The 24,219-nt window shown below is 37.0% G+C and overlaps 1 protein-coding gene across 1 annotated transcript in view; it reads right to left on the reverse strand.

Annotated features, from left to right (window-relative positions):
* PGAP1 (post-GPI attachment to proteins inositol deacylase 1) overlaps window positions 1-24,152 on the reverse strand; it is a 69,328-nt gene extending 45,176 nt beyond the window's left edge. The window contains exons 1-5 of the mRNA XM_070581736.1: window positions 23,886-24,152; window positions 17,865-18,018; window positions 14,331-14,506; window positions 4,874-5,045; window positions 1,396-1,553 (exon numbers count right to left, since the gene is read on the reverse strand). Coding sequence (XP_070437837.1) covers window positions 1,396-1,553; window positions 4,874-5,045; window positions 14,331-14,506; window positions 17,865-18,018; window positions 23,886-24,032 — 807 coding nt within the window. The 5' untranslated portion in view covers window positions 24,033-24,152. The remainder of the gene's footprint in view (window positions 1-1,395; window positions 1,554-4,873; window positions 5,046-14,330; window positions 14,507-17,864; window positions 18,019-23,885) is intronic.
* Window positions 24,153-24,219: the final 67 nt, after the last annotated feature.

A 24,219-nucleotide genomic window follows, 5' to 3' on the forward strand; every position in this document is an offset into this window, starting at 1 on the left:
GTTACTTCTAATTATTTTTTAAAGTGAATAAAACTCAGATTATACAATATCCAGCTTTGAGAAAATTCCCTAAGAAGTAAAATATTTTCATCGAAAATACAAGCTGCCTTGAAAGCAACACATTATCAAATGGATTAGAAAAGAGGGACACATACATATATATATATATATATATATATATATCACATACATACACACACACACACACACACACACGATTAAAAAGACTAGTTTCTTGAAAGATAAACTGCATGATGTGGTATCAATACAGCATCATGCTCCAGACCAAGTCTAGGAAATGATCACATCCAATTTTACATGACTAAAATATCTGTGTTTACTAAAGAGTGGACATTTAGTGTTTTGAGGACTTGCAGCAAATATCTGCCAACAATATTTAAAATCAAATAACAAGATTCATATCAATAATGAGGTTTAAGAGATTTACCAGTCTAGTTCCAAAGCTATTATGGCCACACCATAACTCCTCCAGTTTTAAGAAAATGGTGGGTAACAGCAGAATAGCTTAATAATTTTTGTTCTATGTGTAGTAAGCATTCAGTAAATACCTGTTTAATGAATGCACAGCAATCTAAGATGGGGCAATAGTAGATGAGCTGAGCAAAGGAGTATCTATGAAGAGAACAACTATGAAACAAAACACTATCTCCTAAAAAGCAAAAAGAACTCTATGGATTTTCTCTTAAGAAATTAAATTAAGCTATATTTGGAGATGATGTGTACACTGAGTTAAAATGTTAAGATCTTAACTGAAGACTTCAAGGTTAAATATCTAAGAAATAATAAGTCCTAATGGAAACTTGAACTCACTTTACAGAGGCTATGTATCCCAGTTAAAGACTAAATACTTGATGTCCTAGCAGGGAAGAATAATTAAAAAATTAATTAATCGAGGTTCTGTTTATATTTTCAAAGCTAATTTTTAAATTTTAAAATTGGTAAAACCTGACTCAAGTTCAGCAATCAGGAGTATGTGGTACGTTTGATATTCCACTACTACTGTATATAGCATACCACTCAGATATAACAAGAGGCCCTTGGACTTCTGCCCACACTTTCTTTTACTTACAACTCTAATCAACGGATAGGCAACTACTTTGAACAAGAAATAATTATTCCTCATAAATAAGACCATTTTCACAAAGCTTCTAAGATCCTTTTCACTTTCTGTGGACATAAGCATCCATGCCTCTGCCTTCCCAACATAGTCCCATTCCTTCCTTCATATTCTCTCTCACACACACACGCATGCACACAGAGCAGTACTACATCAACGCAGCAGTCATTTCCAAGCAGCTACTACTTATTATTTCTCCTTTCATGCTTCACTGTGTCCATCATATTACGATTTGAGTAGAATCTAAAAAAGATTACCACAACAGATAAGGCACTGGTATGATGGCTTAATTTTGGCAGAAAAGTCAGTCCTGAACGAACTTGGTAATCCCGGAATCCTCCAGCTACAGAAAGCGTGGTCAAATTTATGTGTCTAGCATTTAGAATCCAATAATTGTTTACAGTCATATAAAAATCTGGTAGGAAATAAAAAAGACACACATTAAAAATTAGGAGTCATTCTCTGCAACAATAAGCTATCTACAGTACTAGCATTGAACTGAATTTCTGTGTAAGCCATCTGAATCACCTATAAACAATGTTATTCATACTTCTCCATTTTGAGTAAAACAATTTCTGTAGGTATATTCTGCCTTCCCTATTAAATCAGAGCACAAATACTATGAGTTACAAAGGTATCAATAAAGAAAAAAGATATCCAAATTTTATTAGCTTTGATAAGCCCACATGTGAGTCCTACATTCCACGAGGATGCTGCTTATTCATGAGCTACAGTATATACAACATAGCAAGAAGAAAAAAACACTAAAATTCTTTCACAGATAAGAGTTTATTACATTAAAGAGCTGCAGGTCTTCCTAATCATACCAGTGTCCCTGCTTATAAGGGCTTAGCAGCTCTCCACTTCAGCTAACCATGACCAAAGTACTTTTTAAGTTCTGAAAATACAATCTATCAAGACACTGACATTTACATTAGTCTTGACATATGCTGCTACAGAAAATCTGAGGGTTAAAGAGGTTCTACCCATTTATTGTAACAAGTAGTTCAAAGGAAAGAATCTGCAGACAATTTTTCTACTTTACCTATGGAAGGTGAGAAAATTTTAGTGTCAAAGATTTGAGGCCAGGGCAGGAGAGTTCTCATTTCCTCTTCTGATTTTCAAAACTTAATGCATTTTGACCCTGGCATTTGAACCCATTGAGGGCTTCAAACATTTTGGGGTAGCAAACTCTTCCCATTAAAAATCTCAGCAATACTTACTTAGATTGCGAACAAGCAGCCCCATTCCTAAAATGTGCAGGGCCTAGAACAAGAGTACCAATGGGGTACATACGGCCATATGTCTAAATATTTAAAAGTCAAAATTCCAGTTAACAAAATGTTAAATCAAATATATTTTCCCTGCCTACCTTGACAAATATATCATTGAAATAACCTGGAAAACCAGGTTCAAATTGAGAATTCTAGGACACCTCGGAGTTGCTCGCTGGATCATGGCAGCATAGAGAGAGGAGACCTCTGGCCCATCACTGTGCTACCCTCCTCTCTTCCCTCCTCAATTCCATCCTGCATCACAGAGACCTTGTGTGCACATCCAAGCTCTGTCTGTTCCTCATGCAAAACTCAAGCTTAGGGTTGTACACACCTGCCTCCAGGATAGATTCAGGTAAGAGGCCCATATAGGCCCTGGAAGTGGGCATGGGCATATGGGCAAGAAAAGTCTGGAGGCCTGGTTACCTGAACCATGGTCTAGGAGTAAAGGCACAGCCTCCCAGTGGGGAGGCTGCTTGGCCGGTACACTCCTGCCCCTGTGGGGAATGGCAGCACCAGAGCAGGGCCCTCCAAAGTGCAGAGCCCACTGTAGGGTTTCATTTCCCCTACTGAAGGGCAGCATTTCCACCAAGTATGAACAGGGAATCTACTTCCAGAGGTAATATGAGTGTCTGTCTCCTAAAAACCTAAAATCCACCAACCCATGAGCTTTTGTTTTTTCATTCTAATTCTGGTTTAATGCAATAAAAAATAAATACAGAATAAATGGGAAAGAGGCTTAATTAGGGGAAAGCACACTGATCCTAAAAATCACTTTCAGTCTGAGATTTTTGGAGACAGATCATCACTATCTTTCAAAACAATAAAACCTGACTTTCTTGAAAATTCTTCCCTCAAAGAATTTTTTTTGCTGAGGAAGATTCACCCTGAGTTAACATTGTGCCAATCTTTCTCTATATTTTAGTATGTGGGCTGCCAACACAGCACAGTCACTAAAAGAGCAGTATAGGTCTGCGTCTGGGAACCAAACCCAGGCTGCTGAAGTGGAGTGCGCCAAACTTAATGACTAGGCCACTGGGGCTGGCCCCCTCAATGAATTTTTAAAAATGTATTTTGCGTAATACTAATTTAATCCACATGGCTCATCTACATACACCATATAAAACACAGTAAGAGAAAGAGTTCTCTTGTGTGTTAACAAGTATTATGACTTGTCTATGCCTTTAATTTTTTTCCTAAACCTAATAATTATTAGAATTAGTAAAACAGATTTAAACAACTTCAATAAGAAAACTAAAATTTTTTATTAAAAGATTTCTACAGGCAAAGTTTTAAATGTAATAAGGAAAAAAATCAAACTTCACAGTAAGTACTGATGTACCAGATATTCCAGCAAGTAAGTTACTCCTTGGCAACGTTATGTTAAGAACAGCGCTTTGGAAAACCACTTTGGTTTGGAGTCACTAAGATATATTTTAGATAACTATAAATAAAATTTTCATCACAATTAAGATAATGCAAATTCTGATAGGGTAGGAAGTTGTGCAAATTTACTGAAAAGAATGATCTCTTTCTAAAGATTTTCTTCTACTCATAAAATATTCCAATAAGCAGTAAAGATAATACTTGACTTTCTTTAACAAAAAGTTGACATGGCAGGCATTTAATTCTTATTCTGTGACATTATCACTATTTGATTAGATGACAGCAATCATAAACTCCCACAGTTTATTCAAAATTCCCTACAACATCATAGAATTAATCCTAACTTGATTTCGTCTGTTATAGTAATGTGCCTCAATTAACAGGCAGTAGAGCACGCAAAGGTTAAGGGCACAGGCTCAGGAACAAGTTTGCCAGAGTCAAATACCGGCTCCACTATTCTCCTGCCATGTGACTTTGGGCGAGAACTTTATCTTGGCCTCTTTTGTCTATCCATAAACATGGGGATAACAATGGTACCTACCTCAAAGGACTGCTGTAAAGATTAGGTGACATAATAACACATCATGTAAACACCTTAACGCAACACCAAAAGACAGTAAGAGCTTAATAAATATTAGCAATTCTACCTCACTATAAAAAGTGTTAGCAGACCTATTTATTTAAAACAAGACATTTCTACTGTTTTACTTAAGTATAACCTTACTTTGAGGGGTACTGGGAGAGTTAACAAAACATAGGAGGTATAAACACACTTTAAGAGACCAGGAGTTATCCTCAAGAATAACTAAATTGAAGTCAAAGTGCCTAGGGATTATAAGACACATGCAATCCATGTTAAGATGCTATGGACAAAGAAAACTAACAGCGGTGTCAATTATGAGCCTAAGTTGAAAGTTACAAAGAGAGATGCTCAGAATTGGAGTGGCAGATTTGAAACTGAGCACTTCACACATGGATAAATCTGTAGCACACTCTAAAGAGGGCAGCTGCAAGGATCTGTTTAATCCTGAACAGCAATGGGGAGGTCAGTTGGTGTTTATGTAACAGTACTCACCCGTAATAAAACGATCTAATGGCATCACAGGAGCAACATGAGGTGTGGCTTGTGTAATAAGGAGATTTATCAGATCTTGTTTAAAATTTTTTAGTGTAAGCAATGCTCTTGCAACAAGGCCGCCCATAGAATGACCAATTATTGCCACACTTTTTGGAGCAAATTCTTGACCCTATTAAAAAAAATTTCACCAAGGCATAATTAAGGCTTAGTATCACAATAAAAATATTAAATACTTCTCTCTGAGTAATTTTATAGAAAAAAGAAAATTAAACTATTCATACAATCTCTCATCACAAGATAGAGAAATACATTTTCATATACTCGTGATTAGTGTATACATATTATTTTGTGTTCTGCCAAACATTTTTAACAGCTATGCTTTGGTTTTCTAAACCAAAATCAAAACACCTTGTCTAGCTAATCATGTTTTATCACTTGTTACATTGCATGTAAGAGATGTAATTATATTTGGTATATATCAGAATATGAGATTTTATAGAATACAAGAAGTCATTTATTTAAAATTGGAAACATTACAAAAAAGCCGGAACAATTATTGCCACAGCAATATACTACCTCATCAAATTGATACTTATTATCTCATCAAATTCCTCTCTATTGTGCACCTGGGTTGAAAAAAAAAACCCCCAGCATTTCATAACATTATTCACTGACAATTATGTATTTCATTTTTTCACCAAATATTCCTTTCTGAAATATCTTTTCTGTCTCCATGCAGTATCCTCAATTCCACCACCAAACTTGCTCATCACCCTCCACGGTGATCCTTCATGTCAGTCTTTTCTCCTGTTACTATGAATAAATTGGACCTTGTGAAGAAAAAGAGTTAACATAGCAGGCCTGAGACTGCTATCTTTAGAACAGACTGCATAGGAGGCTGGTTCTGGGACCTTAGATTTCAGGGGTTCTCATCCTTACCTGAACGATAAGAACAGCCCACAGTGCTGAAACTGTTTTGCAAACAATATGGTCTATGCTGAACCCTGCTGCCCTTCTGGTTGGGCTTTTGGTATGTGCTAGACAGAGGGTGTCTACATGATCAGCCCCCAGTAAAACTCTTGGGCACTGAGTCTCTAAGGAGCTTCTCTTGTAGACAACACTTCACACATGTCACAATTCACTGCTGTAGGAATTAAATGCATCCAGTGTAACTCCCCTGTGAGAGGACTTCTGGAAGCTTGCATCTGGTTTTCCTCTGGACTTCATCCCATGCACCTTTTCTCTTTGATTTTGCTCTGTACCCTTTCACTGTAATAAATCATAAGTATAACTATATGCTGAGTCCTGAGTCCTTCTGGAGAATGAAGCCTGGGGATGGTCTTGGTGATCCCCAACACACATCAGATGTTAGCAAAAGACAAACTCTACAAATGTGCTCTGAAACCTATTCCTTCTGGCCTTCTCAAGTACCTCACTCCAGCAATTCTGACTTTCTTCTTGCATAGTTTCTCCCACTCTACCAGACTATTCTCACTAGTATATAAATATACTGTTATTCTCCCTTAAAAAATAAAAATAACTCTTTTTACTCCCACTTTCCCCTTAGTGACCACATCTTTCTCTATATCTCTTTATAGCAAATCTCTTCAAAAACAGTTGTCTATACAGTACTTGCTGCCTCCACTTTCTCAACTTCCATACACTCTTAAACCCACTCCAATCAAGCTTTTGTCCCAACAACTGCTCTTATCAAGTCATCAAGGAATCTAATGTCAATTCTCCACCCTCATCTTACTTGACTATCAACAGCACTTGATATAGTTGATCACTTTTTCCTCTTTGAAATGCTTTACTTGGTTCCCTTGACAACATACTCTCCTGATTCTCCTCTTACCTCAGTAGCTGCTCCTTTTTAGTCTCTTGCTGGTTCCTTCCCATCTCCCCTCATCTCTTAATACTGGAGCGACTCAGGCCTCAGATCTCTTCTTGACCCTATTAGTGATGTCATCCAATCTCATGGCTTTAAATACATCTATATATTGTCAACTCTCAAGTTATTATCTCCAGACTGGACCTCTTCTCTTGAACTCTAAACGCCAGTTGCATACTAGCTACACCTGAGATGTCTAATGTGTATCTCAAATCGAACCTGTGTAAAACTAAACTCTTAATTTCCTCCAAATCTGTTTATCTGACATTTTTTTGCACCTCAGTTAACGGCATTTCAATCCTCCTAATTATTCAGCGAAAAAGTTGGGTGTCATCCTTAACTCTTCTTTCTCTCTCATGTTGCCCCTCATATCTGATCCCCCAGCAAATTTTGTTGCCTCAACCTTTAAAATGAACACCAATCTGACCATTTCTTATCACCTCCACTGCTACCAACTTGATTCAAGCAACCATTATTTGTTGCCTGAAGTCCTGCAATAGCCTCCTAACTGGTCTCTCTGCTTCCATGCTTATGTCCCTTCAGTTTATCCTCAAAGCATCCAGAATAATACTGTTAAATCAGAACATGTCACCCTGCTCAAAAACCTCTGCAGTGGCTTTCAATATTTTTTCAAATAAAAGGCAAGATTCTTAAAATTGCCTCCAAGGCTCTATAATCTGCCTTTCCCCCAACCTCTCCTTCTACTAACTCATTCTGTCTGCTCCAGCCATACCAGTCTCCCTGTTTTTTCTCAAATCCAGTGTGCGTGCGCTTGCTTCATATATGAGTTTACTCCGCCTAGAGTACTCTTCCTAGATATCCAAATGGGCTACTACTCATGTCCTTAATTTATATTAAACTGTCTGCTTCTCAACAGAAGTCTTCGCTGAGCACCCTTATTTATAATTGTAGTCCTCTACCCTTGACTCCTTATCTCCCTTTCCTGTTTTATTTTTCTTCCTGGCATTTATCACCATATAAGATAGTATGTATTTTTCTTATTTATGATGTTTACTCTCTGCCTCTCCCCACTAGAACATAAGGTCCAGGAAGGCTTAGACTTATGTTTTATTCATTGCCGAATTTGCATGCAGACTCCTGATGAATGAACGAGGTTTTCTCCATCCAAAAATGTCCTCTCACTTCCCCACATCCAAATTCTATCCATTCCACAAGATTCAGCTGTCTCTCTCTACCTCCTACTGTACTTGCTTATAACAGGAATCTTACTTTCTAAAAGTTTCAACTTAAAAGAAAGTTTATTAGTTCTATTGTAAATTTAATATTTCATCATTAGAGAAAATCTGAAAACAAAAAACAGAGAAGGAAAAAAAAAACTACCTAAGGTATAATATTAAAGACATGATTGTTTATTGTGAATGACATTTATGGAAATCAATCTCACTTTGCAATCACATCTTATTTATCTCATCCAATAAATATCAGATGCATAAACGGTCCTGTACCTAATATGGCTTGTTTCCTCTCATAATAATCAGGGTAGATTTAAGCTCAGTAACGACTTGCTGTCGAATGAATTTTAAAATCCTGGCTTATGCAAAGAATCATGATGTCTAAATTTCACTTTCAAGACGCACAGGAATACCACACCGCCTGGATGAACACAGCTTCGCCGTTAAGTCTTGAATTTGGGCACTGCAGGTCTTCCAACCTTGTTCTTCTTTTTCAAGACTGTTTGGCTTTTTTAGGTTCTCTGCATTTCCATATAAGCTTGTCAAATTTTACAAAAACACCTGCTGGTATTTTGACTTGTATTGCATTAAATCTATTGGTCATTTTGGGGAGCATCAACATCTTAATCCATGAAGTTGGTCTGTCCATTTATTTTGGATTTAACTTCTCTCAGCAAGGTTTGCAGTTTTCAGTGTACAGATCTCAGACACTTTCATTAAATTTACCCATAAGAATTGCATTTTTTATACCATTGTAAACGCATTTTAAAATTTCACTTTCAATTTGTTCATTGATCTTTTAATACTGATCATTTATCCTGTGACCTCGCTAAATTCACTTATGAATTCTAATAATTTTCTGTAAATTCCTCAAAATGTTTCTGTATATTTGTCATCTGTGAATCCAGACACAACTTTAATTCTTCTTTTTTAATCTTTATTATTTATTTTTCTGGCCTTATTGCACTAGCGAGGATCTCTGTACAATGTTGAACAGGGGTGGTGGGAGCAAGCAGAAGCTGAAAAATGGAGGAAAAGAACGACCTAGTACATAACATTAAAGACATTTGATTGTTTATTGTGAATAACATTTACGGAAATCTCATTTTGTGATCACACTTTATTTATCTTATCCAGTAGATATCTTATCAGATACCTAAATGGTCCTTCACCTAATATGGCTTGTTTCCTCCCATAATACTACGCATAATACTCCTAACTCCTCATATTGAGCAAGTTTGCTTCTATTCCTACTGTGCTGAGTTCTGTCTTGTTTTTTCTTAAATCACAAATGGGGGCTGAATGTAGTCAAATAAGTTTTCCTCATCTTCTGAGATGATCCTATGACAAGTTACACTGACTGATACTTGAATATTAAATCAACTCTGCATTCTTGGGATAAATCCTATTTTATCATGATGTATTATACTTTAAAATATTGCTGGATTGGATAGCCTAATTTTTTGTTGAGGATTTTTTTTTTTGAGGAAGATTAGCCCTGAGCTAACTACTGCCAATCCTCCTCCTTTTGCTGAGGAAGCCTGGCCCTGAGCTAACATCCGTGCCCATCTTCCTCTACTTTATATGTGGGACGCCTACCACAGAATGGCTTTTGCCAAGCAGTGCCATGTCCACACCTGGGATCTGAACCGGTGAACCCCAGGCTGCCAAGAAGTGGAACGTGCAAATTTAACCGCTGCACCACTGGGCCGGCCCCTGTTGAGGATTTTGTATCTATGCTCATGAGGGATACTAGGTCTCTATTTTCTTGTCAAACAGTGTCATTATCTGATTTTGATAATCAGAGTTTGCTGGTTTCTTAAAATGAACTGTTAAGTGTTGTCTCTTCCTCTATTTTCTGAAAGAGTTTGTATAAGATGGGTATTATTTCTTCCTTAAATATTTGATAGAATTCACACTGAAGTCATTTAGCTCTAGATTTTTCTTGGCAGTAAGATTTTTTTTTTTTTTTTAAGATTTTATTTTTTCCTTTTTCTCCCCAAAGCCCCCGGGTATATAGTTGTATATTCTTCATTGTGGGTCCTTCTAGTTGTGGCATGTGGGACGCTGCCTCAGCGTGGTTTGATGAGCAGTGCCATGTCTGCACCCAGGATTCCAACCAACGAAACACTGGGCCGCCTGCAGTGGAGCGCGCGAACTCAACCGCTCGGCCACGGGGCCAGCCCCAATGGCAGTAACATTTTTAATTACAAATTCAAAAATTTTAAATAGATACAGGGCTAGTCAGAGATTTTATTTCTTCTTGTGTCTGTTTTCTAATTTATGTTTCAAGGGATTTGTGCATTTCATCTGAGAGCTGTCAAATTTTTTGGCGTAAAGTTGTTCATAATATTCCTTTAATAGCTTCTTAGTATGCGTAGGCTCTGTACTGATGTCCCCTCTTTCATTCCTGATTTTGTTAATTTGTGTCCCCTTCCTTTTCTTTACCAGTCTAGCCATGGATTTATCAACTTTATAGATCTTTTCAAAGAATCAGCCATTGGTATCAATTTTTTTCTCTGCTATTTGCCTATTTTCCATTTCACTGATTTCCATTCTCATCTTTATTGCCTCCTTACTTCTATTTACTTTACTTTGTTCTTCTTTCCCTAGCTTCTTAAGTTGGAAGGTTAGATCATTGTTCTTTTCAAATATAAGCATTTAAGACTATACTATTTCTTCTAACCACTACTTTAACCTTGCAAATTCTGATGATGTGTTTTTATTTTAATTCAGTTCAAAACATTTTCAAATTTCATCTGTGATTTTCTTTTTGATCTCTGGGTTACCCAGAAGCAACTTCCAGTATTTGAGGATTTTCTAGATATCTTTTTGTTGTTGACTTCTAATTCAATTCTGCTGTTTAGAAAATATATCCTTTATGATTTCAATCCTTTGAAATTTACTGAGACTTGTTTTATGGCTCGGCATATGGTATATCTTAGTAAATGTTCCATGTGCATTTAAAGAGAACGTAGTTTCTACAGTTGTTGGGTGTAGTGCTCCACAAATGTCAGTAGGTTAAGCTGTTATTAACCAGTGTTCAAATCTTCTATACCTTACTGATTTTCTTTCTATTTATTTTATCAATTACTGAGAAAGGATTGTTGAACTCTACAACTCTAACTGTGGATTTATCTATTTCTTCCTTTAGTTCTGTTAGTCTCCACTTCATGAGTCAGGAAGCTCTGTTATTAGGTGCTTACTTACTTTGGAATGTTTTGCCTCCTTTGTGAGCTGGCTCCTTTATCATTACGAAATGTCTTCTAGATCCCCGTAACATCCTTTGTCCCAGAATCTATTTAACTAATATTAAGATAGCCATGCCAACTTTCATATGATCTGTTTGTATGTATATTTTTTTCATTTTTTTACTTTTAATCTATCAGGATCTTTATATTTAAAGTGGCTTTTACTTTCTAGTAGAGAGATTATCATATAGTTGGGTGGGTCTTGTTTTTTCAATCCAGTTTGACAAGCTTACCTTTTAACTGGTGTTTAATCCATCTACAATTAAAGTAATTATTGGTATTGTTGGGTTTAGTTCTATCATCTTGCCATTTGTTTCCTATTTGTTCGATCTGTTTTTTCGTTCTTTCCTCCTTTCAGATTGAGTATTTCTCCTTCATTTGCTCTTTAGCTATATCTCCTATTTTGTTGCTGTTACTCTAAAAATTACAACATGCAACCTTAACTTAGTCTACCGTGACTTAATATTACACCACTTCTTACCATAGTGGAATAATCCTACTTTCTCCTCTTCCCACTCTTTTCACCACTATCACGTATTTTCCTTATAAATAAGTTACAACCCTCATAATGCTTCTTTTGCTCTAAACAATTTTTTTAACCTTTTATTTTGAACCAATTAGAGAAAAGTTGTAGAAATAGCATAGAGAGTTCCCATACAGCTCTTACCCAACTTCCCTCGACACTAACATTTTACATAACCATACTACAAACATCAAAAGCAAAATATTAACATTAGTGTGATAGTATTAACTAAACTGCAGACCTTATTTAAATTTCACCAGTGTCCCCCACTAACGTACTTTTTCTATTTCAGGATTCCATCCTGCATCCCACCTTGCATTTATTGTTATTTCTCCTTAGTCTTCTCTAATATGTGACAATTCTTCAGTCTTTCCTTGTTTTTTATGATCTTGATACTTTTGAAGAGTACTGGTTAGTTATGTTTATAGTATGTCTCTCAATTTGGGTTTGTCTGAAGTTTTCTCATGATTAGAACGAGGTTATGCATTTCTGACAATAACGTTACAAAAATTATGTTGCATCCTTCTCCGTGCATGTCAAGGGGGTTAATGATGTCAAATTCTCTTATTACTGGTGATGGGAACCTTGGTTAACATGATGTCTGCCAGGTTTCTCCACTATAAAGTTACTCTTTCCCTTGGTAGTCAATAATAATTTTAGAAAAGATACTTTGAGACCATATGAATATCCTTTTTCTCAATTTTTCACCCACTAATTTTAGCATCCATGTATAGATCGTGTCTGCAGCAATTACTGTGCTGTTCACCTACCGGTAATTTTTTTATTTCCCTCTTTCCTTCTAGAAGGATAATTTTACTGGATATGCAATTTTAGGTTGAGAGTCCCCCTCATCTCCACCCCCAATACCTTTAAGATGTTCTGTTGTTTTTGGCTTTCATTATTTCTAATGGGAACCAGTGGTAATTTTTATTGTTTTCTCTATAAGTAAAGGGTCTTTTTTCCTCTGGCTGCTTTTAAGATTTCTCTTTATTTTGGTTTTCAACAATTTGACTATGATATACATAAGTGTGATTTTGTGTTTATCCTGCTTGACATTCATTGACTTTCTTGGATCTGTGGGTTGAAAATTTTTAATCAAAATTGGAAAATTTGGGGCCATTAGGTCTTTAAATATTTTTTCCTCTCCTATTTCTCTCTCTTCTTCTGAGGTTCCAATTACATATATGTTAGACTGCTCAGTACTGTCCCACAAGTTCCTGAGGCTCTATCCTTTTCATCCTTTTATCTTCTGTGCTTCATTTTGGGTAGTTTTTATTGTCCTAACTTCAAATTCAATAATCTCTTCTTCTGTCATGTTCAATCTGCTTAAAGCCTATCTGCTGAATTTCTCATTTCTGATATGTACTGTTTCAGTTCTAGATTTTCCTTTGCATTTTTTTTAAAAATAGTTTTCATGTCTCTGAGATTCTCCATCTGTTCTCTTGTTATGTGCATGTTTTTCTTTAAATTCCCAATTTTGGTATTTTTGAGGCTTATTCTTAAGCATGGTTAAGGTGGATCCTAGAGAAGCTCTTACTTTAGGGCTTGTAGTAGTCCTACTTCTCTATCACGTCCTTTCTGGGGTCTCAAATGAATGCCCGATGTGTTAGGTCTTTCTGCTCTAGCTGGTCCGAACTCCTGTTTCCCAGCACTATGTGGCCTCTGAAATCCCAATCCAGCTCACAATTCCCCAGTAGGTGTTGTTTTCCAGGACATGCACAGTGGCATGCCAAGGGAAGAAGTAGCTCACCCCAGTAGATAGTAGTATTTTATTACTGACACTGTTCAGGATTGCTGGCACAGAATGATTTAGCCTGTTTTACTGCTCTTTTAAATTTCCCCTAGTCCTTGCACCTGAAGTGGACACATCCCACCCACTTCCTCCTTGTTATGCCATTGCCTTTAGTTGGTGACCTGTGCATATGCAGCATAGGAAAGACCAAAAAGTGCAAATTTCTAGAGCTTCTATCTCTGCCTAGTTGTCTTCTTTCTCATACCGTGCCCCAGAAATTTAGCCACTTCAGTAGTCCAAATTCTAATCTCCACCTTCCTCAGCTCAGTGATATCAATATGCTCTACATGATCTCCACCTGCTTGCCCCATGGCCTGGAAAATGCTTCTAGGCAGAAAGCCAGGGTGATCATGGAGCTCACCTCACATGTTTTCTTTCTTTCAGGAGTCATGGTCCTTTACTGCTTGGTTGTCCAATACCTGAAAACATGCTTCAGCTATCTTGACTAGTTTTATAGTTGTTTACAAATGCAGATGGTCTACTCTAGGACCAGTTACTTAGTTATAACTAGAGGCAGAAATCCATACTAATGGTTTTTAGGTAACATACTGCACTCCTAATTTATATACAAAGTTAAAAATTTTTTTCCTAAATTCAAAAGAAAGTTTTCTTGTAAATTCAATTGAAATTTCAAAAGCCACCATTAAGTTCAAAACAACAGACTCCCACAAAAAAACACTTGGTGCCATCTTCGCCTCAACTTCCATATAAACAAATAAATGATTTAAAATATGCTGAGTCCTTTATTAAAAAAAAGAGATGCTAACAGGTTGATCACTATTGATTTGCAAGCTTATCTGTTACCTTATAGAGTTTGAGAATTGTTTTAATGCACTCATGTACAAACTTGGTCTGCTTCTGAAGACTTCCACCATACAGTGCCACCAATTCTTCATTGAAATTCACACTAAAGAAGTCGAAGTGGTACTTGAAGTCAATGTCTTCTGCTTTTCTAAGTGCAATAGAGCCAATAGAACGAACTGCAGAGGAAAAAGGCAAAGTGCACATTAAACAAATGTTTAGAAGTTTCAGGTATTCTTGCTTCAAAGTCTCTCAACAGATAACTTTATCCCACACCCTAAATAAACACAACATATTTCAGGGTGAAATCCTTTAATAGTATCAATTTAGAAGAACAAACTAACCTAGGAGTTATATGTCCTGTGCCCTAAATATTGTTTTAAATTAAATACAAAGTCAAGAGGTCATTCTCTACCTGCTTCCCTTTTAGGGATAATAACAGTTAAAAGAGAGAGACAGATTCATTGAAGAATTAAAAGAATAAGAATTTTGTCACACTTGAGGATTTTAAGAATGAGAATATTCCTACAAGAAATGTCTGCTCATCAACATAGTTTAGATACTCATGCTTGATCTGTCTCTTTTTCTGACACATGACATCCAACCCGTCAGTCAATCCTGTCACGCTCTACCTGCTCCAGGCTTCTCACCATGTGCACCACCACCTCCCTAATCCAAGCACCTTCAACTCCTGCCTGCACTAAGAGTCTCCTAACTGGCCTCCGTGCTTCCACTGGTTTAGGTTTTGCTTTATAAATTCTTTAACGGGCTTTATTGTGAATTGATTACGCAAATTAGCACTAAAAATAGCGGTGTATGGCTTAGCCAACAAAATATCTCTGTTTGCCATTCAATTTTTTTTAACCATATATAATTCACATACTATACAACTCACCCTGTAAAGTGTACAATTCAATGATTTTTAGGTTATTCACAGAGTTGTACAATCATTTTTGCAATCTAACTTTAGACTTTTTTTTTTTAATCATCCCCAAAAGAAAACCCAGTATTCATGAGTAATCACTCCTCATTCCTCTTCTCCTCCTAAGCCCTGGAAAGCACTAATCTACTTTCTATCTCTATGGATTTGCCTATTCTGGACATTTTTATAAATGGGATCATATAATACGTGGTCTTTTATGACTGGTTCCTTTCACATATGGATGTTTTCAAGGTTCATCCACTTTGTAGCATGTAATTCACTCCCTTTTATTACTGAATAATATTCCACTATATAGTTATATAATATTTTATTCATCTATTCATTAGTTGATGGACATTTGGTTTGTTTCTACCTTTCAGTTATTATGAATAGTGTTGCTATGAACATTTGCATACAAGTTTTTATGTAGATGGATGTATTCATTTTTCTTGGGTAGATACCTAGGAGTAGAATTGTTGGCTCATATAACTCTATGTTTAATATTCTGAGGAACTGTCAAACTGTTTTCAAAGAGGCTGTACCATTTTACATTCCGAACAGCAATGTATGAGCATTTCAATTTCTTCACATCCTCAACAACATGTGTTATTATCTGTCTTTTATACTGTAGTTACTTTATTGGGTATGAAATGAAATCTCATTGTGGTTTTGATTTCCATTTCCTTGATAACTAATGATGTTTATTATCTTTCCTATTACCCCTCTTGCCTCTTTTCAGCAAATTCTCTACACAGCAAAACCAGAGTGATCATTTTTTAAAAATAAATCACACCCACCAGATTGGTTAAAATTTAAAAATCTAACAGTTCCAATGTCAAGGATATGGAGCAAAGGGAAGTATAATGTACTGTTTCTGGGAGTATGTTACCACAACCAGTAAAAATGAAAGGATACACATTATCTGTGACATGGAATTATGCTTTTATGCTATACATCTTGCAGAAACAATGGACTTATGTGCTCCAAGATGAGAAGAATATTCATTATTTGTAATTGCCAATAAATGTAAACACAAATGTCCAAAGACAAAAATGTTTAAACTATGGTATAGTCATACAACAGAATAATATAGAGTGAGGAGAATGAATGAATCACAGCTCCTACAACAACCTGGATGAATTTTAAAAACAACATTGAGTGGAAGAAGCCAAAGAATACAAACTCATGATTATATTTATATTACAAAGTTTAAGAACAGCCCCAAATAAGTAGATTGTATTAGAGATGCATACTTAGCTGCTAAAACTATAGAGAATAGTCAAGGAAATTACTATCTTAAAGTCAGGATTGTGGTTACATCTAGAAAGAGGGAAGGTAGTTTTAACCAGGAAGAGTTATACAGGAAGTTTCCAGGGGACAATCTTTATTCCTGGACGCGGGTTTTACTTCCATGGGTATTCACTTTATAATAATTTTTAACCAAATATTCTATGTGTTTTGCTGTATGTGTGTTACATTTCAAGTATGATTAACAAAAACATCAGATTATATCATTTCCTACCCAAAATCCTCCAACAGTTTCCCAACACACTTAGACCACAATTTGAAGTATTTCCCTTAGTTATGTGATACAGCCTTTGGCTACGTTTCCATCCTCATTTCTTTTCACTTTCTCTAGTCTCAGTGGCCTCGAATGCATCCAGCATCTTCCTGCCTCTGGGTCTTCCCCCAAATAGTCACGTACCTCAGTCTCTTGTTACATTCAAGCCTCTGCCCAAATGTCATCTCCTCGTAGTGGCTTTTCATGGCCACTTCATCTAAACTAGCCACTTCCTGACCCTGTTGATTCTCTATCCCTTACTCTGGTTTATTTTCCTTTCTAGCTTTTAACATTAATGTCTTATTCATTTGATGGCTGTCTTCCCAACAAGAATGTAAGTTCGATGAGGAGAGAGACTTTATCTGTCTTGGTCTGTTTTAGATCCCTAACACCTAGAATACCGCCTGGCTCATGGTAGGTACCCCATAAATACCTGCTAGATAAATAAACATGTAAGCAGTTAAATTAAATGTTGAAATAATTCCTTTCTCATTATATAAAAAAATATACCATTTAATAACCAGAAAAGCAGATTTTAGCTGAAGTTATTTCCAGATTACTTGGTTGTTATAACAGAAATAACTGCTCTTTCTCCAAGCCAACATTCATTTTGGAATCTGTACATCTAATTTCCCACCCTCACCTTTCTGTACTCCCCTCAGTACTTCTAGATCTCTCTAACTTAAAGAGCTCCAAAATAAAGAAGCCAATCTCCTCTCTTGTTCAATATAACATGAACCACTGATTTACTTCTCTAATCAATGCTTCAGGTTCTGTTCTCTGTAACCTCCATTTCCAACACACACCTCTTTCTCCTGCTGATTCCTGCATCCCTATATCTACTTATCCCACTCCACTCCATCTTATTCTTTTTCTCCTTCTTACTCTTTGCAAAGTGGTCTTCAACTATACTTTTTTATGTACTTTCTCTCAGACAAAATCTCACATATTTATGTCTCCCAGCATGCCTAGCACAGTACTTAACACAGAGTATGTCTCTGATAAACTCTTCAACTGAATTTTGTAGCTTTCAAAATTCACTTCTGAGACTTACCTTGCTTATAACTTCCAGCGTTACCTGGAAGAAAGAGAACTGGAATACCTGTCAAAGGGAGACTTTTGTGTTCTTCAGCATAGGATCCTTCTCCGTAAAGATATAATTCATATGCAGGATAGCGTTTTGCCAGTTTCTTTGGAAGTTCTATTTTCTACAGCAAAAAAAATGCAATTTCACTTTAATCAATTTTATTAACACAATTCAGCCTCATTGTACTCAATTCTGAATTCTACAAATTAAAAATAGTGCAATATAAAAATATTACTAATAAAACTGCACTTAATACACAAAACAAGTTCTACTTTTAGTTTATTCATATAGAGAATTAGTCTTGAATTATATGAGTTTTGAACCATGCAATCTTCAGGAAAGCATAAAATGGAACTACCTGAAAACTCTACTGAATATAAACTACTCAAAATAGCTACTGACAAAGGCAGAAAAACACTGGCATATGTCAGCAAGTTACATGTTACCACAACTGGAAATGCATTTAATTTGGTATCAGTGTCAATTATACTTAGAAATGATAAAAGCCTTCCATTACCAAATCAATTGTTTTTTGCTATTTTAAACTGTTTTATGTCTCTCCTTTTACTGAGGCCCAATGATATATTCTAGCTGTTACGTCATTCAAAGGAAAGTAAGTTTGTTTTATAATGCAGCTTTCTGACCTCTCGACCTAGTATGTTTTGACCTAAAATGTGCTTAACAAATTAATCTGAACCTTATAGCCATGTCTTGGTCAAGACACCATACACTCTTCTCATCATAAACATTCCAATGAATTAGCATCTGTTTCAGTTCTCATGGGCCAGATGCACGGTTTATCAGCAAGCCTTAAACTTCTCTGCAATTCATATTATTGCATACCAAACGAGCCAGTAGTTCACCTAAAATTTTTTTCAACAAAATATAAATTAGGTCTTAATGTCATCCCAAAAAGGTAGACATCTATAAAAGCAGTAGTTAAGTACCAGCTCTTCTTTTGATCCTTTTTTTTTTTCAGGATAGAAGCCATTAAAAAGGAAACCAGTTACATGAACAGTAGATTTTATTTAAGTAAACATCAATAGATTTAATGATCTAGCAGTGCTACCCATGCGCTTGATAAAAATTTTAATTACTGAATGAATTTTAAAAACTGAAGATGGTAATGACTACTGAAAAACCTCACTGTTCTAAAAAGCAGAATCTGATCACTGATGCACATTCCTGAACATTCCTTTGAGGACATTACCATAAACAATCTGTGCCAGTAACACTATGAAAACATCCTTAGAGACTGTGAGCATATTGTTTAAGATACTAGCAACTTCGTCTCCTCAAATGATTAATCAAAATACAGAAATACCGACCCCATGTTTTTTCTTTATGTGTGTACATGTACTTCAACTCAAATTAGTCCCAATATTGATTATGTATAGTATACAATCAAAAATTAAAGTGATGCAATATTTTGTTTCTTTAGGTACAAATTAAGCAAAAAAAAAAGTGAGAGAACAAAGAAAAAGTTTCTTAACTCCTCCCAATTTAGTACACCATTTGATATAGTAGTATGTGCATATTAAATCATTATTCCTTTTAGGGCAGTAGCTAAACAAAGTTTTGAGCTAGTTGGAAAGTAAGAAGAGGAAATTATCAAATATATCTAAAAAGAAATATTTAATTTTCTGGAGACAAAAAAACAAGCAAAAGAATATACTTGATATCTTTCATAAAATACTATTATGAAAGCAATTTTGTAGTGAAAAGGCATACATTTAAAAAAAACATGAATGCATACAATATGAAGGAAAAAAGTATGGAGATGGAAAAAGAGGTAGAACAAAAAGAGAGTGGGAGTTGTAGGCAAATGGTAAAGCTGCATTTCCAGACAGAGTCCAAGCTGGGAACAAGCAGCAGGAAGAGACAGGAAGGGTATTGACCAGACTGAGGACAGAAAAGGTACAGGCATACAAAAGGATGCTGCCGAACAAACGGAAGACGGTCAAAGGATTTAAAAAGAAACCATTTATAGCAACAGAACTCCAATATATTTTAAATTACTTTAAATAGATTAGTTTTAAATGAGCAGCCCTCCCCCTAAAAGATCTTTGATTAAGATCAATTAATTAGCTTTACACTGAAAATATCTCCACAATCCTGCCCCTGTTGTCCACCCTCTCCTGACTCTGCCTTAGTGCGGGTCCTTCCCATCTCTCACCCAGACCCCTTCCAAAAGACAAAAATTCTAATATATTTCCAAGCGCTAGAAAAATACTGATTTAAGAAACTAAAGTCTTTATCTTACGATTAAAACTGGAAAATAAAAGTTTGAGCCAAAGGAACTGACCAAAATGAAAAAAAAAGGATTTTGATCAAAACGAACGCAGACCATTTTAAAGATCTTACAAAGAGCTGTCAGCCCTTTGCACACCCCACCCCTGCGAATACGCTTGAGGACTCCAGCTTGATAAAGAGACCTAGGCACAACTGAGTCTTTCAGACTGCTCTCTCTCCCTGTCATAATCTCCCTGCTACAACCCACAGTCCATACTGCTGTCAAGAAATACCTGTTAAAACACACACCTTTATACGTTTCCTCACTGCATATACAGATGATAAAGGCTTAAGAGAGAGGGCCTTTAAAATCTGACTCTAATTATTCTTGCCTACTTTCTCATAACTTACACATGCTATGCTTTAAAATTTATTTTTAATATGTTTCAAAATTCAAGATTCAATGAGGTAAACACTGAAAAGGCTCTCTCCTAACCCTGGTCCTTTAGTCATCCACTTCCCTATCCAGAAGGCAACCAACACTATCAGTTTGCGTGTGCTTCCAGAAATATTTTACACATGTAAGCAAATGTGTTTCTAAGTAATTTTCTCCTTTTTACATAAATGGTGACATACTACACATATTGCTTATGCAATGTGGCCTGGTGCCTTCCCACCTTCACATATGCTGCTCCTTATGCCTGCAATTTTCTTGTTTCTGCACTTCAGGAACCATACACCCAACATGTCCCAATTCACTACGTCTTCTCTACAGTCTTTGACTACCCAAAACCAATTTGGATGCTCTCCTCTCTGAAGAGGCTTGTACATACTCTCTTACAGTGAAATTACAACATATAGCATACTATATTTTAACTATCCATTACATTCCTGTCTCCCCCATTGTATTATAAAGACACAAATTAAAGGTACAAGGTCTGATTCATCTCTACTTCCCTCTCATCCATACCCAGCATCTAGAATATAGCTGACACAGAGTAGTCATTCAATAAATGATCCGCTAAATAAACATCAGACTTAATAATAAAATATATGATTTACATTTTCCAATATTAATGCTTCCTTTCAGAAAGCAACCATTAGTCACATATCTGAAGACAGCCAAGCAAATTACTGTACAGGAGAAAACAAGACAGATGCTTCTCGAATTCTACAATTTGCCTAAAACTGTTTGCTACCAAATCAAAGCTTGCTTGCCTTTCATAATAAGGCAGGAAGCTTTAAAGCGTAACGTGTGTTTTGCCTGCTAGGTTCCTGAGATGCCCAGTTAAGTCTGAATAAGTGAATCTAGGAAAACCAGAGGGAGAGAATGATAGAGATAATCCAACAATTTTAAATTCAAAACCTCATTTTTACAAAAAGTTTCAAATTCCTGTCCCACTTTTTATTTTTTAAATGGGAGAATAAAATTGAGCATGTTTCAACTACCTTTTCATCTCCTCTGCTGGCCAGATAAAGAATATGCAAATAAGCAGTAAAAAAATAAGAAAAGGATCAAGAAAGAGAAGAAAATCCAATGACTAGGACATCCCATAGGCTAGCTATCAACCTGTGAACAATTAGCTTACTATAAAATATAATTAAAAGTAAGCAACATAATATGTTTAGAACACTTTTATTCATTAAAAACCATTGATTCTTAATAGAATGACCTCAGTTATCCAGAAATCTCTTACTATATTTCAAAATGATTCCATAGTCAGATTTTAACCATATTTGTAAAATAACTGGACCCAGTGTGCAAAATAAAGGACTAAGAGACAAAGGGCTAAGAGTATAAATACTGTAGTGAATTGACACAGCTTTTTACATCATAAAAATAAAAACTAAAAATGTGGATCACAAACTCCGCCACTGTAATTATTACTGTACTAACAAATCATTAACAGAAGTATAAAACCTCAAAAAGGCAATGTGAACCAAAATAATTGAATACAAACTACTCAACAACAACAAAAAGCCAAACAGCTCTTTTGCATTAGCTACACTAATTTTCTCTTTCTTTCCAGTCATTTTACGAGGCACGGAATGCATCTGTTGAGGTCCATATGCTTTGTTCCCAACACTAAGCAATTTCTACTACTGCAAATATTAAAATAGCTTCAATAATGTGGCTAAAAATAAGCAGGAATTAGTACTGTATTGTTCCAAAATAAATTTATTTTAACCAAACTCTTCAGTGCAATACAAAACCAAAGTGACCTACTTCAATCTATGGGGAGTTTCCTAATTATTAAGCCATAGAAAAACGAAAAGAGATAAGGGCTCTATCTTCAGTTTTAAAAAAATCTCAACTAAAAGCCCACGTATTTATATACAGCCTCTGATAAACATAAACCAGCATATTCCCTTAGAAATTAACAGACAACAATAACACGTTAAAATCTTCTCCTTCAATAGCATCTGACAGCAAATGTTTCCACTCCCTTGTAAGCACTGATGCAAAAGCAAGGTAAGGATCTCAAAACAAATGAAATCTACACTAGAATTTTGTCCATGGGAAAGGATGCACCTCAGTAATCTAAATCTTAAGCAGTTTTAAGATCTGAATAATAGCAGCATTATCAAATACATGCTCCTCCATAAGGACCTGTACACAGAAGCAATCACGACCTGCATCTTTCACCTTAAAAAAAACATCCGCTATAGCTTTAAAAGTATACTAAAAATGCATTTTATCAATTTGTATTATAATACATACACTTTTTATGGAAGGGAGTTATCATTATAATATGTATTCCATAATTAGGATATGCGTTTAGAAATAAAAGAATCATTAGGAAGAAATTTCTTTGGACAGTTGTGCAATTTGTCACCATCTCTTTTTTACAGCTGGTCATGAATGAAATTCTAGATTCTACTCCGATGAAGCAACTGTGACTGAAAACACTCAAAATGGAACGGAAAACGGAGAGACAGAGAAAGAAGGGCCAGGTCTCTCTTAAATTGCAAACACAGTGAGAAAACAAAAGTAAGACCATGAAATAGATTTTGTATGCAACTGGAAAGAGGCGACATGCATAAACACAGGCATGCATGCACACGCACGGACCCAGAACCTACACAACAGGAGGATCCGCAATCTGTACGGGAGGGAACCGCAACAGTTTTCCATTTAATTACTCATCAGGTTAGCCTTCCACACAGAGGTAAAACCCCTGGAGTCTCTAACACAGCCTCGGGAACTATCTAACCGATACACACTCTGCAGAAGCTCGGTCCCCTTCTAGAAAAGCGGGAGCTGACGCGCATATCACTGGGTGGGAGGGGAAGATCTAGGCGCGTGGGAAGCAAAGCAGGGTCCAGGGGCACCTGTTAGGCAGGAACGCAGGGAAGATGGGATTTGGGTCTAGGGAGAGGGGATGAGATTGCGTCCCCGGTGGGTAAAGGGGGTTGGGCTCGGCCAGTCAAAAGACTGTGCTCGGGATTGGGGGCCGGGAAGAGGGCCGAGGGACAGGGGAGCAGCTGCGAGGGGGGCGGGGAGGATGCTGAGGAACCATCTATCAAACACCCCACCACGAAGGGAAGACACAAAGGGCAGGTGGGGGGGGGGGGGAGGGCGGGGGCAGCAGGGTCTGCAAAGCCAGCAGTTTCTTCCGGGGCGGAGAAAGCCGAAGTGAGGATGGGATGAGGGGGCCGGAGAGGCGCGGGCAGCCAAGGCCGGGGAAACCCACAGAAAGCCGGGCAGGAGGGGCCGGTCTCGAGCGCCCAGGTGAGGAGAAGGCGGAACCTCACCTGATACTCCGGGTACTCAAACATGTAGCTCATACTGCACTTGTTCTCCTCGAAGCCGAAGAAGACGTCCCACAGCCCCAGGGTGGCCATGAAGACCATGAGGGCGTAAAACGCCAGGTTCCAGAGGTTGACCGAGTGGAGGAACATGGTGCCGCCGCCGCCGCGGGGCCCGGAGCCCGGACTGAGCCAGCAGAGGGACGCCCGGCCGCCCTCGCGGAGCGCAGCCCGAGCCGCGCGCGCCTGCGCCGACTCCCGGCCCGCCCGCGCGCCCGCGCGCCCGCCGCCACTGCGCCTGCGCGCAGCCGGCCCGCTGCGCCTCCCGCCTTGGCGTCTA

The sequence above is a fragment of the Equus przewalskii genome, chromosome 17 (genome assembly GCF_037783145.1).
Source record: "Equus przewalskii isolate Varuska chromosome 17, EquPr2, whole genome shotgun sequence".
Lineage (NCBI taxonomy): Eukaryota > Metazoa > Chordata > Mammalia > Perissodactyla > Equidae > Equus > Equus przewalskii.